General features: G+C 62.9%; 1 protein-coding gene across 1 annotated transcript in view; it reads left to right on the top strand.

Annotated features, from left to right (window-relative positions):
• The window catches only part of CACNA2D2 (calcium voltage-gated channel auxiliary subunit alpha2delta 2), a 204,513-nt gene that overhangs the window by 183,042 nt on the left and 9,709 nt on the right, over positions 1–11,762 (top strand). The window contains exons 7-21 of the mRNA XM_009278506.1: positions 182–242; positions 2,428–2,478; positions 2,652–2,751; positions 3,596–3,754; positions 4,261–4,368; positions 5,090–5,168; positions 5,370–5,419; positions 6,336–6,425; positions 6,733–6,801; positions 7,238–7,312; positions 7,774–7,848; positions 8,023–8,094; positions 8,401–8,472; positions 8,650–8,711; positions 10,740–10,816. Coding sequence (XP_009276781.1) covers positions 182–242; positions 2,428–2,478; positions 2,652–2,751; positions 3,596–3,754; positions 4,261–4,368; positions 5,090–5,168; positions 5,370–5,419; positions 6,336–6,425; positions 6,733–6,801; positions 7,238–7,312; positions 7,774–7,848; positions 8,023–8,094; positions 8,401–8,472; positions 8,650–8,711; positions 10,740–10,816 — 1,200 coding nt within the window. The remainder of the gene's footprint in view (positions 1–181; positions 243–2,427; positions 2,479–2,651; positions 2,752–3,595; positions 3,755–4,260; positions 4,369–5,089; positions 5,169–5,369; positions 5,420–6,335; positions 6,426–6,732; positions 6,802–7,237; positions 7,313–7,773; positions 7,849–8,022; positions 8,095–8,400; positions 8,473–8,649; positions 8,712–10,739; positions 10,817–11,762) is intronic.

Below are 11,762 nucleotides of genomic sequence, written 5' to 3'. Positions count from 1 at the left end.
GATCGATCGACCTCTACGACGTGCGCGGCCCTGGTAAGGGGGTGCCGGGTGGGTAGGGTGGTCCCTTTGCCGGCCCTTCCCGGCCGAGCGGCCAGAGCTCCCTCCCCTTTTCATTTCACACCGCCCCCCTGTCCCCCGCCCCGGGACAGCCCCACCTCTCTCACCACCTGCCTTCCCCCCGCAGCCACCCCGTGGAGAGCCCCCAATAAGATCGACCTCTACGACGTGCGCAGGCGGCCCTGGTAAGGGGGTGCCGGGTGGGTAGGGTGGTCCCTTTGCCGGCCCTTCCTGGCCGGGAGCGGCCAGCTCCCTCCCCTTTTCATTTCACACATGGTTGTCATTGGCAAACAGACACCGTAACACGGGCAGGGGCATCCGAGCTGCGGCTCTCGGCTCCCGCTCCCCTCCTCTCTTCCCGGGAAGGCAGAGCGGGACGGAGAGATAAATCCTTGGATACAGATCAAGCGTGGAGAGCTGCCTCTCGCCCTGCTCCCGCCTGCAGCCGCGGCTGCCAGCGCTCAATCCCTGCCAGCATTCCCATCCAAACGGGAAAACAACCAGCTCTCGGAAACCATGAGCCAGGAGGATGGAGAGAGAAACGGGCAGGCAGCGCCAGGCTGTGGTTAAGTGATAGCTGCAAGCCGCCATTTAGCTGCACACCAAGTGAGGTGGGATTGAATCGCTTCCCCTTAGCCCAGGTAGAGGTGCCAGCTTGGCAGCGCTAATTATCACGCTGCCCACAGGGCTGGGGGAGCTGTGGCCCTGTCCTGCCCATGGTTGCTGCCTAAAAATGTGGGCACGGAGAGGAAAGCAGGCACAGGTCTCTGGCACGTGCCCAGGGAGCCCTGTATCCCAGGGGAGCACCCCCCTGCCTGCGCTGGGAGCTGCCCCCTCTCCTTGTCAGAAAATTAATGGCCCTGCTACTATGGTTAATTGTCTTTGATTGCTCCACATTAATTATTAACTGTTCTCTGCCGGGGCATCCATGCGGGTTATTCGCAGAGGGGGGGACTGGCAGGCCATTTTGGGGGGACTACTGATGTGTATGGGGGCTACCAAGCCCAGCTAGCCCAGCTGCCTGCCCACTAGCCAGGCTGGCCACGCACTTGCCCACCCAGCCATGGAGGAGCAGCAGTACCCTTTGTGCTGGGGGGCAGCACTCCCCCAGGGACACCCCTTTGGGGTCCTCTCCTGCCCTCGCACCAGGGTCTGGTGCAGCACACGGCCCTCGCCACTCCGCTGCCAGGCCCGGCAGGGGCCACGGTCCTGCCTGCAGCCTCAGCAAGGCCACCAGCGCCGCTCGCCCGCCTTCAGCATCCTTGATGAATGGCGCTATTAACCACAGCCTTCTCCCGCGGAGCCCAGGGTATTCATCTGAGCAGGGCAGCCAGAGATGGATGCGCTGCCACAACCCATTACGAGCAGCATCTTAGTTGGGCTCCATGCCGTGCCAGCAGCCCAGCCCTGGGGAGCGGGTCAGGCACCAAGCCCCCGGCCTCCGTCGGCCGGCAGGAAGCCCCTGGGCAGCTGCCTGCCAGTCCTGCACCCCAGCATGAAGAGGGGGTGCTGGGGGGACGTGGCACCCACGCTGGGAGGGCCCTACCTGCCAGCATCCCGCATCCCACATCCCACCCGGGTAATCACTTGTAATTAGGGAACATCAGGACCTGGGATTAGCAATCAGAGCCTACCCCTTTCCCAGTCCTCCCCAGTAATGGTGAGTAATTGATACTAATAGCACACTAATTAATTCACGTCAGGCCTGATCCTGACCAAGCCAATAATGAGGCTCCCTTGGACTTCAGCCATGTCAGGATCAAGCCCCACGCAGTGGGACGAGGAGGCTGGGCTGTGCCTGGCCATTGCCGGGATGGGTGCTCAGCACCGCGACAGCTCTGTCCCACGCAGGATGGCACAGTGGGGCCGGGAGCGGGACTGGGTGCTTCAAGGGGCGAGGAAGGGTTCCCTAATTGTTTTCAGGGGGGAGGATTTACGTAGTAGTATTATTTTTCCTCCTCATAGCTAAAAATAACCTAATCAGCCTGGCTTTTAAAGCTACCAGGGGGGTAAATAGCATCTTAATATGGATGTGTGTGTCAGCATAATCAGCGCGCAGAAAAGGGCCTGCGATGATGGAAGAGTTTAGCATTTAGAGCTCATTAGGCTGATACGGTACCGAGCGGCAGGTCGCTGGCGGTCTGCCGTGCCGTGCTGCGCTGTGCCACATCCTCGCCCCCGCTCGCCCGCCACCTCCTTGTCCCTGCTCCTCACTGCAGGGTCACCGCAGCCGCGGGTGCGCAGGCGCTCTCGGCATGGCTCTCCGGCTGCCCGTGCCCTGGCAGAGCTTTGTTCTTGGGCTGCACCCAACAGGGTAGGGGTTCCCCCCAAAATGAGTCGATCCCGCTGACCCCCCTCTGTGCCCTGCAGGTACATCCAAGGCGCCTCCTCCCCAAAGGACATGGTCATCATCGTGGACGTGTGAGTACATGGGTGGGGGCCATGGCCGGGCTGAGCCCGGCCAGGACAGTGGCACAGCTCCCTGAGGTGCCACTGTCCCACCAGTGGCCGCGGGGAAGCTGTGTGGGACAGTGCTGGTGGGGAGCCCTGTGTCCCCGCGCTGCCGAGCCCTCAGCACCCCTCTCTCCTGCCAGGAGCGGCAGCGTGAGCGGCCTCACCCTCAAGCTGATGAAGACCTCAGTCTATGAGATGCTGGACACCCTCTCAGATGATGACTATGTCAATGTGGCCTCGGTGAGTGCCACGGGGCGGGCGGCAGGGCTGTGCCCCCCAGGCAGCTCCCAGCTCCCCACCGTGGGAGCCCTTTGCCCCCAGACCCACCTGGCCAGGGTCTCTGCAGAGAGAGAAATGCCATTTTTTTTCCTCTTAACCACCCACCTGCCCATAAGCAAGGAAATGGCTGCTCAGGGCTTGGCTGTACATGGTGGCGAGGGAAAGCTGCCCCCATCACGGGGCGTTCGGCAGAGATGCTCCTGGGGCGATCCCAACCAGCCACCTCCTGTCTGTCACCAGCCAGTGACATCATGCCCGCCGTGGCGATGTCACCAGTCGGTGACCTCACGCAGCACAGTGGCTGTGCCACCGCAGCTGTGCATCACTGGGCGCCCAGCCCATGCCAGCTCTCCCCTGTCTGGCCGCAAGCACGCCGGTGCTAATTAACGTGTCTGGCCGGGCTCCATTAGCTGGATCGCTGCTCCCCTAATGAATGGGCCCTATTGCCAGCAAATGAAGCCGTAAGCGAGAGGCAGCACCTGCTCCCGCTGCCGGCACGGCACAGCACGGCACAACACGCCTGCTTGCACGAGCCTGGGGGGTCCTGCAGAAGTGAGGGTGCCAGTGAGCCTTGCGCTGGCAGCACCTGCTGCCAGCACCCACACCAAGGCAGCTCAGTGCTGGATTTGGCCCAAGCTAAGCCCCGGTCTTGGCATTGGCTGTCCCTGGGATGTGGGACATGGGAAGCTCCGGCCACCTCCCACCCATGGGAGCTGAGCGTGGTGGGTGGTTTGTGCCCACCGGGGGCTGCCTTTGGGTCCCCGTCCCCTTTCTGCAACCCGCTCCCCTCCCTTTCGCCTCCCAGTTCAACGAGAAGGCGAAGCCGGTGTCGTGCTTCAAGCACCTGGTGCAGGCCAACATCCGGAACAAGAAGGTCTTCAAGGAGGACGTGCAGGGGATGGTGGCCAAGGGCACAACCGACTACAAGGCTGGCTTTGAGTACGCCTTCGACCAGCTGCAGAATGTGAGCTGGGGGCCGGGCTGTGGGCTGCAGCGGGGGGCAGAGTGCACCCATGGGTGCTGGGGGCAATGGCAGAGCTCCAAGCACCTGGCTGCTGCCCCGTGCCTAGGGCTTTGGCGTGCAGAGGGCTCCTTGTCCTCCTTTGCAATGCCAGGGGGGACATCCCACCCCCCAGGACACTGTAGCCAAGGTTTTGCTGGAGCTGCTGCCCCTCTGGGTTATTAAAAGTTAGCAAGGCTGGGCAGAGGGGGATGGATCCAGCCAGACACCGTGCCAAAGGCAAAATAAAGATGAATGGTGCTATTAGGTGCCGAGCGGCAATAGCCACAACATCATTTCCAAGCAGACAGCATTCCTCCTCCTGCCTGTTCACCCTGACCACCCTCGCCCTGGAGAAACAGGCCAGGAAAAGAGATGGGTTGGGGCCAGCCCTCCTGGCCGAATTCAGACCCACGCCCAGCGCCGCTCGCTCTGGGTCCGGGCTCAGGCGACATCTCTCTGCCCCACAGTCCAACATCACGCGTGCCAACTGCAACAAGATGATCATGATGTTCACGGACGGTGGCGAGGACAGGGTGCAGGACGTCTTTGAGAAGTACAACTGGCCCAATAAGACGGTGAGGGGCTGTGGGGCTGTGTGCCAGGCTGGGGCCGCTCGCCGGGGAGGGAGATGGCTGCTGCAGCTCTATTGCCAGCTTCCGCCTCATTTGCCATGAGCAATGTCGCCATCCTCTCTCCCCGACAGCCTGCTCCTGCGCCGAGATGCTGCCCTGGTAATGGGGCAGCTGACACGCCGGTGCTGTTTATAGCTGGCTCCCACCTTGGCGCGTGGGAGGTACGGGGCCAGGCGGGGATGGGGCTGGCGGGCCCCCCTGCGAGAGCCTGCCCTGGGAGGAGCACACCCCAGGCATGGGGGACAGGGCTGCTCGCAAGCAGGAGGGTCCCCATCACCATCCAGCTCCCCAGGACCTGGAGGCCCATGAGGCAGGGGGATCCTGGGCCATGCAGGACCCTTGGAGAGCACAGACCCCCTTCCTGTGCAGCAATGCCCCAGCGCAAGGACCTCCAGCCCCGCCTGGGTAGGTGGCTTCAGCTGATGGGGGACAGGACTGGCCGGCTCCAGGCAGGGAGAGAGGGGCTCCCTTCCTGCCTGCCAGCACAGCCAGCGTTTGCAGGAGCTGCCTTCTGCCTTCCTGTGCTTGGCCACGGGCAGCACGGTCTGCGTGGCAGAGGGTGATGCCACGCTGTCCCCAGGGAGGTTGCCGTTAGCTGGGAGCACCCGAGTGTGGAAGACTGGGGTGCCCAGCGGATGGGCCTCACCGCCGTGCTCTGCCGCAGGTGAGGGTCTTCACGTTCTCCGTCGGGCAGCACAACTATGACGTGACCCCGCTGCAGTGGATGGCCTGCGCCAACAAAGGTGAGCGGAGCTGGCACCCGGCTGGCACGGGAGGCTGCAGGGTACTGGGCTCACCCCTCGCACGGGGGCTGGCACCAGTGCTCCGGTGCACACCGCTGCCGGCAAGGCCCTGGCTGGACAGCAGGACGGACAGCAGGACAGCCAGACTGCCGGACAGGCAGACAGCCGGCTCTCCAGCTGCCTTTCTCTTTCTTTTCCAAGGTTACTACTTCGAAATCCCCTCCATCGGCGCCATCCGCATCAACACGCAGGTATGGCAGGGTGCCGGCAGGCAGGCAGTGCCACTTGCCTGGCAGCCGCAGGCAGAGCTGCCCTCCCGGGGGTGCTCTGCCTGGGGGTGTGCTCAGGCAGCCCCAGCCCCGCTGCAGTGAGCCCAAAGGCTGGCAGCAAGCCGGGGAGCTGAGCTGAGCCCTCGGCCAGGCCTCGCGCTATTGAAATAAGTAATTCATCTTCTGCAGCTCCCCATGGACCTGCTGTCTTTTGAGTGACTAATTATGAAACATTAGGCGTTAATCAGTGCAGAGCAGAGCCGAGTACGGCAGGGAGCCGAGCGTGGGCAGGGTGCAAGCGCAGGCAGGGCCCGTCCCCCTGCCCCTTTTCTGCCCCTTTTCTTTATTGGATGCACATGCGGTGCCATGGTGGGCAGGTGATGGGGGCGTCCCCAAGCGGGGCAGCTCCTCGGGGCAGGGCTGGCATCGTGGCACTGGGGCTGCCCCCCCGCCCAGAGGTCTGCCTTGGCAAGGTGAGCCAGGATGAGGGAAACCTGCCCTGGGAGAAGATCCCAAAAGGCCGGTGCTGACAGCCAGGGAGACAGCAGCGACATGGTCCGGGCGTGACGGAGCAAGCCCAGCCCCGGGGATGGCTGGGAGCCAGGGGGGCTCTGGCTAGCGCTGCCTGGGGAGCCCCTGCCCTGCCTGTGCATGGCCGATGGTGAGCAGCGCTTTGTTTGCATCTCGACAGGCCCATTTGGTTCCCAGCTGGAGCCATTACCTTCAGGTTTGGTAGCTGCCAAGCCCCCTCCCCTAGCTCAGCCTGCAGCTGGGGGCCGGCACCAAGCACCCTATTAATAATCCCTGGGGCATGTGTGGGGAGAGGGGTGTCACCAGATTGGAGCAGGGAGGCATCTGGCTCCCATGTCATGCTTTCCCCTGCCCTGTGTCCCTGCAGGAGTACCTGGACGTGCTGGGCAGACCCATGGTCCTGGCCGGGAACCGAGCCAAGCAGGTTCAGTGGACCAACGTCTACCAGGATGCCCTGGTAAGGACCCCCAGCCCTGGGGTGTGGGGAGGGGGACACACCGACCCCAGGGTCCTGCACAGCCCCGAGGTACGGGTGGGGACACTGGCCCCGGGGTCCTGCACAGCCCTGGGGTGCAGGTGGGGATCCCTAGCCCCGGGGTCCCACACAGTCCCAGGCTGCCAGTGGGGACACCAGCCCGAGGGTCCCACACAGCACATGCCCCCATCTCCCTTGCCAGGGGAGTAACCCTCCTCTGCTGCCCACCCCCAGCTCTGGGTCCTGGGGCCAGTGACAGGCCATGGGACACCATTCTGTGCTTTTGCAGGGGCTGGGCCTGGTGGTGACGGGCACGCTGCCAGTGTTCAACCTGACGGAGGACAGCAGTGACAGGAAGGTAGGAGACTGTGGCTGCCACCACCTGCCTGCACCGGGAGCCCCGGGTGTGGGGCTGTGGCAGGGTGGGGAGGGTGCCCTGACGCTGGGTGCATGGCTGTGGGGGGTGGCCACTGGCACCCCTGGGGTGCTGCCTGCTCTGCATACCTTCCCTGGGGTGTGATCCTGCCATCCCCAGGACCCGAGATGGCCTTGGCTAGCTCTCCCGGTTCAATGGGGATGGCTGGCAGCTGCAAGTCCCTGGGGGGGGTGCAGTGTCCCATGGAGGGTTGCGGCAGGGCTGACACATCACAGCTTATGCCCCTGCGGTGTCCAGATCTGACCCACACGTCCCCGGAGGGAGAAGGGGTCCATCCCCCTGTTTCCCCATCCCCGTGCTGGCGGTGGCAGGTGACAGCCCTGCTCCCACCCGCCTCCTTCCCTGTGCTTCCTTCCAGAACCAGCTCATCCTGGGCGTGATGGGGATCGATGTGGCTCTCAATGACATCAAGAGGCTGACGCCGCGATACAACGTGCGTGGGGGCCTCTTCCCCTCTGTCCCCGCCCTGCGCTGCCCAAGCCCGGCGTGGAAGCCCACTGTGGGGAGCCCCAGGGTGCCCCCCCAGCACCCTGTAGCCCCTCCAGCAGCACTGGCGGTAGCAGGGTGCAGAAGCCATGATTGCAGGCAGGGACCGAGGCAGGCAGGCAGGGATCAGAGCTGGGTGACGCTCTGGGACCCAGAGCGGAGCCAAAACCCTTGCAGGGTTAGTGGGGAATAAACCTTACCAACCTGGGGAAAGGGTCAGCAGGCAAAATCCAGAGCCAGGGTGAGAGATGCTGTTGGCCTGAGAATAGAAATAGATGGATAGAAAAGGCTGAGCCTCGGGGGGTGGCATGGGGCGAGCTCTGCGTGCGAAGGTGAGGGTGATCACACTGGCACGGCACGCCACAGAGGCGCCTGGCTGGCCTTATCCCTCCTCCTGTCCTCCCACAGCTGGGGGCAAATGGTTACGTCTTCGCCATCGACCTGAACGGCTACGTCCTGCTGCACCCCAACCTGCAGCCCCAGGTGAGGAGGGGCCCATCGGGGCGGCAGCAGCGGGGGTTAGCCGGGCCCTGTGGGAGACGTGGCTTCCCGGGGTCGTTAAGGAGCTAATTGTGGGAATTGTGATGAGTTTGTCTGGACTCAGTGGCAGCTGCAGGAGCCCTGAGCCCTTCCCCGGCTCTCCCTTTCTGCCTGCAGATCATCAATTTCCGTGAGCCAGTGACGCTGGACTTCCTGGACGCTGAGCTGGAGGATGAGAACAAGGAGGAGGTGTGCAGACCTGGGGGCAGCTTTTGGGGTACAGGCTGCCCCCCCCCGATCTGCAGTTGCAAAGGGCACTCAGCCCCTCCAGCCTGCCCTGGGGAGCGCCTCGTCCTAAGGGCCCCAGCACAGCTCCTGTGGGGCCACGGTGGGGATGGGGGCCGGGGTCACTGTCCCCTGGGTGCCAGCATGATGAGCCCCCCTAGGCTACTCGCTCCTGCACCCGTGAGTCCCCAGTGCCACCCCACTGGGGTGGGTGCCCACGGGCACGTGGCAGGCTCTGTGGCTCTCAATCACCTCCTCCGTGTCCCCCAGATCCGGAGAAGCATGATTGATGGGAACGACGGGCAGAGGTTCATCAAGACCCTCATCAAGTCCCTGGACGAGGTAACACTGCAGGGGAAGGGGGTCACAGCCGAAACTACCGCCGTGCTGAGCGCCCAGCCCCGGCAGTGGGGAGTGAGGGGCTGTGTCCGGCATCGGGCTCGGAGCCGGGGTCCCTTGTCACTGCGCCGGCAGGGTCCTGGCACCGCGGAGGCCTGACTGGCTCCCTCTGACCCGCAGCAATACATCGACGAGGTGTTCAGGACCTACACGTGGGCCCCCATCAAAAGCACCAACTACAGGTGAGCGGCGCTACCGGTGCACCCACACTTGCCCGACATCGGCCGGACCTGCACCAGCATAGGGCTGCGGTCTTGTGCCTGCAGCTTGGCTCAAGGCCACCAGGAGTGTGTCCTGTGGGCTGCAGGGTTGCAAACGTGCAGTCACATCATTGCACGCAGCCAGTGGTGCTCTAGAGGGCACACCCAAAAGTGCTGCTCACCAGTATTTGGCACTTTTGAGCTGGGCCACAGTCCCCAGGGCTCAGGACAAGCGCTGCAGGGCTGGTATGCAAGGTGCCGGACAAGGGACACCCCTGCCACCACCTGCCTGCACAGCCAGGGGTTCGCGCAGGTCTCCGTCTGCTCCGGGGTGGGTGATGGTGACACACGCCCACCCTGCAGCACAGGCAGTGGCTTCAGAGGCAGAGGAGAGCAAAGCTCCCCTCTGCATTTATCGCCCGGTTTGGACCAGCAGATGTGTAAAAAAAGACCCCGGTATCATCATGTCCGTGCTGTCCAGCTCATGCTGCCTTTGTCCTGTGAGGAGCCATGTGGTCCCCCTGCCGCCCAGTGTACCCTCCTCTTCCTCGTCACCCAGCTCGGGAGGGGCTGGCAAGGGTCACAGCGACCTCCCAGCGCTGCCAGGTATCCCCCGCGCAGCCCCAGTCCTGTCCCCCATGGTGGCACCCTTCCGGAGCCAAGCAGCACTGTCAAGCAGGGGACAATGACACGGGGTGATACAGCTGTGGCCGGGGCTGCGGGTTGATCTATAGGGCGAAAGGTGCTGCTGGGGCCCCTGCGCTCCCGTAGCTCCGCACCACGGCAGGGTTGTTCCCCAGGGTTCCCTGTGACACTGTCAGCATAGGGTGACACCAGCACTGAACAGAAAAAAGTCACCACCCTCCTCTTGCCACCTGTGGTTTGGGGTGCCACCACCTCTGCCCTCTATGCTTGTGTGCCACCACCCCTGTCATGCTTTTTTGGGGTGCCACCACCTTTGCCATGCTTGCTGGGGTGCCCAGTCTGTGGTGCCAGGCACAGACAGGAGGGGTGGCTTGGAGGGCAAGTCCAGGTTCTGGTGGCTCAGGTGCAGGTGTGACATCCGATGAGAGTTGGGAATGTGGCCCTCACCCGCTGGTGCTCGCTTATCTCGGGCAGCACCTGGCACAAACACTGTCACTGAAGGCCACTGGCTGCTGCAGCTGGCACCCAGGAGCCCAGCTCCCTCTGGCAGCATGTCCCGTGGGTTCAGCAGCCCCGGCACCAGCTCCTGCCACCTCCTTTCCCACCCCCCTCCTGCACCCTGCATGCCAGACTCCTGGCTGGTGGATCCCTGTCCTTTCTGGCTCACCAGTAGCAGGTGCCTGTGTAATGGGTGTCTTCGATCTCTCCTCGCTGGGAAGGTTTTGTCCCTTCTTTCGAGGGCTGTGTCTATTCCTGCCTTCCTCTCTTAGGGGGATGTCGTGTCCCTCTTCCACGTGTATCTCCCTTTGTTCCCAGGCGGGCGAGTCCTGCCCATCTCAGCCCTAGCTGGACAGGTTTGCCACCTCCTGTGCTCAGGGGTGCCACCAGGATGACCGTAGGTGCTCTGCGGATGACCCTGGGTGCCCTGGGGACAACCCTGGGTGCCACCAGGATGGCCAAGTGTGACCCAGGATGACCCTGGGTGCCCCAGGATGGCAGTAGGTGCACTGGGGATAACCCCGGGTGCAACCAAAATGGTCCTGCGTGCTCCAAGGATGGCCCTGGATGCCCCAGGATGGCCCTGGGTGCTCCGAGGATGGCCCTGGGTGCTTTGGGAATGATCCTGGATGCCCCAGGATGACCCTCGGCACTCTAGGGATGATCCTGGCTGCCCCCAGGACAGCGCTGGGTGCAGTCCCTGGAGAGAAGGATGCAGCGGGGTGTGCAGAAGGCCAGCGGAGCTGCCGTCTGCCATCGGCCGGGGCTGGGTGCTGCCGGGGGGTGCCAGGCAGGGTCTGGGGGCCGACCAAGGGCTCTGGGTAGGTGTAAAGCCTTACACCACCTGTCTGTTCTCTCCCTCCGCAGCCTGGGGCTAGTTCTGCCTCCCTACAGCACCTACTACATCCAGGCCAACCTCAGCGACCAGATCCTGCAAGTGAAGTGTAAGTAGCCCCTGGCTTTCCCCGCCGCCCTCTCGCACTCCCGCTCACCCCCACACCGGCCCACGGCTGTCGGGGGGAGAAACACAAAGCAAAAACTTGCGAAAAGAGATAGGGATCACTATAAGAGGGAAAAAAAAAAAAGAAAAATTAAAAATAAGAGAGGCATGAGTAGAGGTGAACGCACAGAGGGAAAGCGAGCTGCCTGCCTGGGGTGCCCCGGGGTGCCAGGGTTTGGTCCTTACGCTTTGCACCCCAAAACCCGAGCCCCAGGCTGCAGGCAGGCGCTGCCCGGCGCAGGCAGGGGCTGCGCTGCTGCCTGTTCGCCTCCTGGGGACAAGGGATGACGCTGTTGCAGCCAGTTAATTTGCGAGCCTGGGAAAGTTTGCATGGATCTCTTAATTTCCTTTGGTTTATTACAGTTCTTTGGTTTTGGTTTAAGCCATTTATTCTTCTTTTTATGAGTTCAGTTTTGGTTGGTTTCGATTTTCATTTGGAATTAATCTGTGTATGTGTGTGTTAGCCTGGCCTCCCCTTTCTCTCTCTTTCTCTCTCCCCTGACCCCCAAGCCTTTTTCCCACCGCAGGTCCACGCTGCTCCCGGGGACCCTCTCCCCCGTGGGAGAACCAGACCCTTCCCCTCTCCCCTCCAGTGCCCCGGCGGCTTGACCCCAGCCCCGCTCCAGATCTGGCCCCTGCCACCCGCTCCATCCATCGGCAGGAGCCCTGCGTCCCCGCGGGGACGAGGCCAGGCTCTCCCTGTCCCCGGGAGGGGGGATCCCCCCACCCTCCCTGGCTCTGCCCTCCGTGCCGTGCATGCCCCCCCAACTCAGTGAGGACCTGTTGGTATCAAGACTGTTGCAACTGTTTGCTACTGACTCTCATTTTCCTTTGGAGTATTGAATATATATATATATATATTTCTCTAGTTATATCTTTACATTTTTTTT

Source organism: Aptenodytes forsteri, unplaced genomic scaffold (genome assembly GCF_000699145.1).
Source record: "Aptenodytes forsteri isolate BGI_AS27 unplaced genomic scaffold, ASM69914v1 Scaffold578, whole genome shotgun sequence".
NCBI classification, from domain to species: domain Eukaryota; kingdom Metazoa; phylum Chordata; class Aves; order Sphenisciformes; family Spheniscidae; genus Aptenodytes; species Aptenodytes forsteri.
The sequence above is the reverse complement of the archived record's forward strand: the minus strand, read 5'-3'. Positions and strand labels throughout refer to the sequence as shown.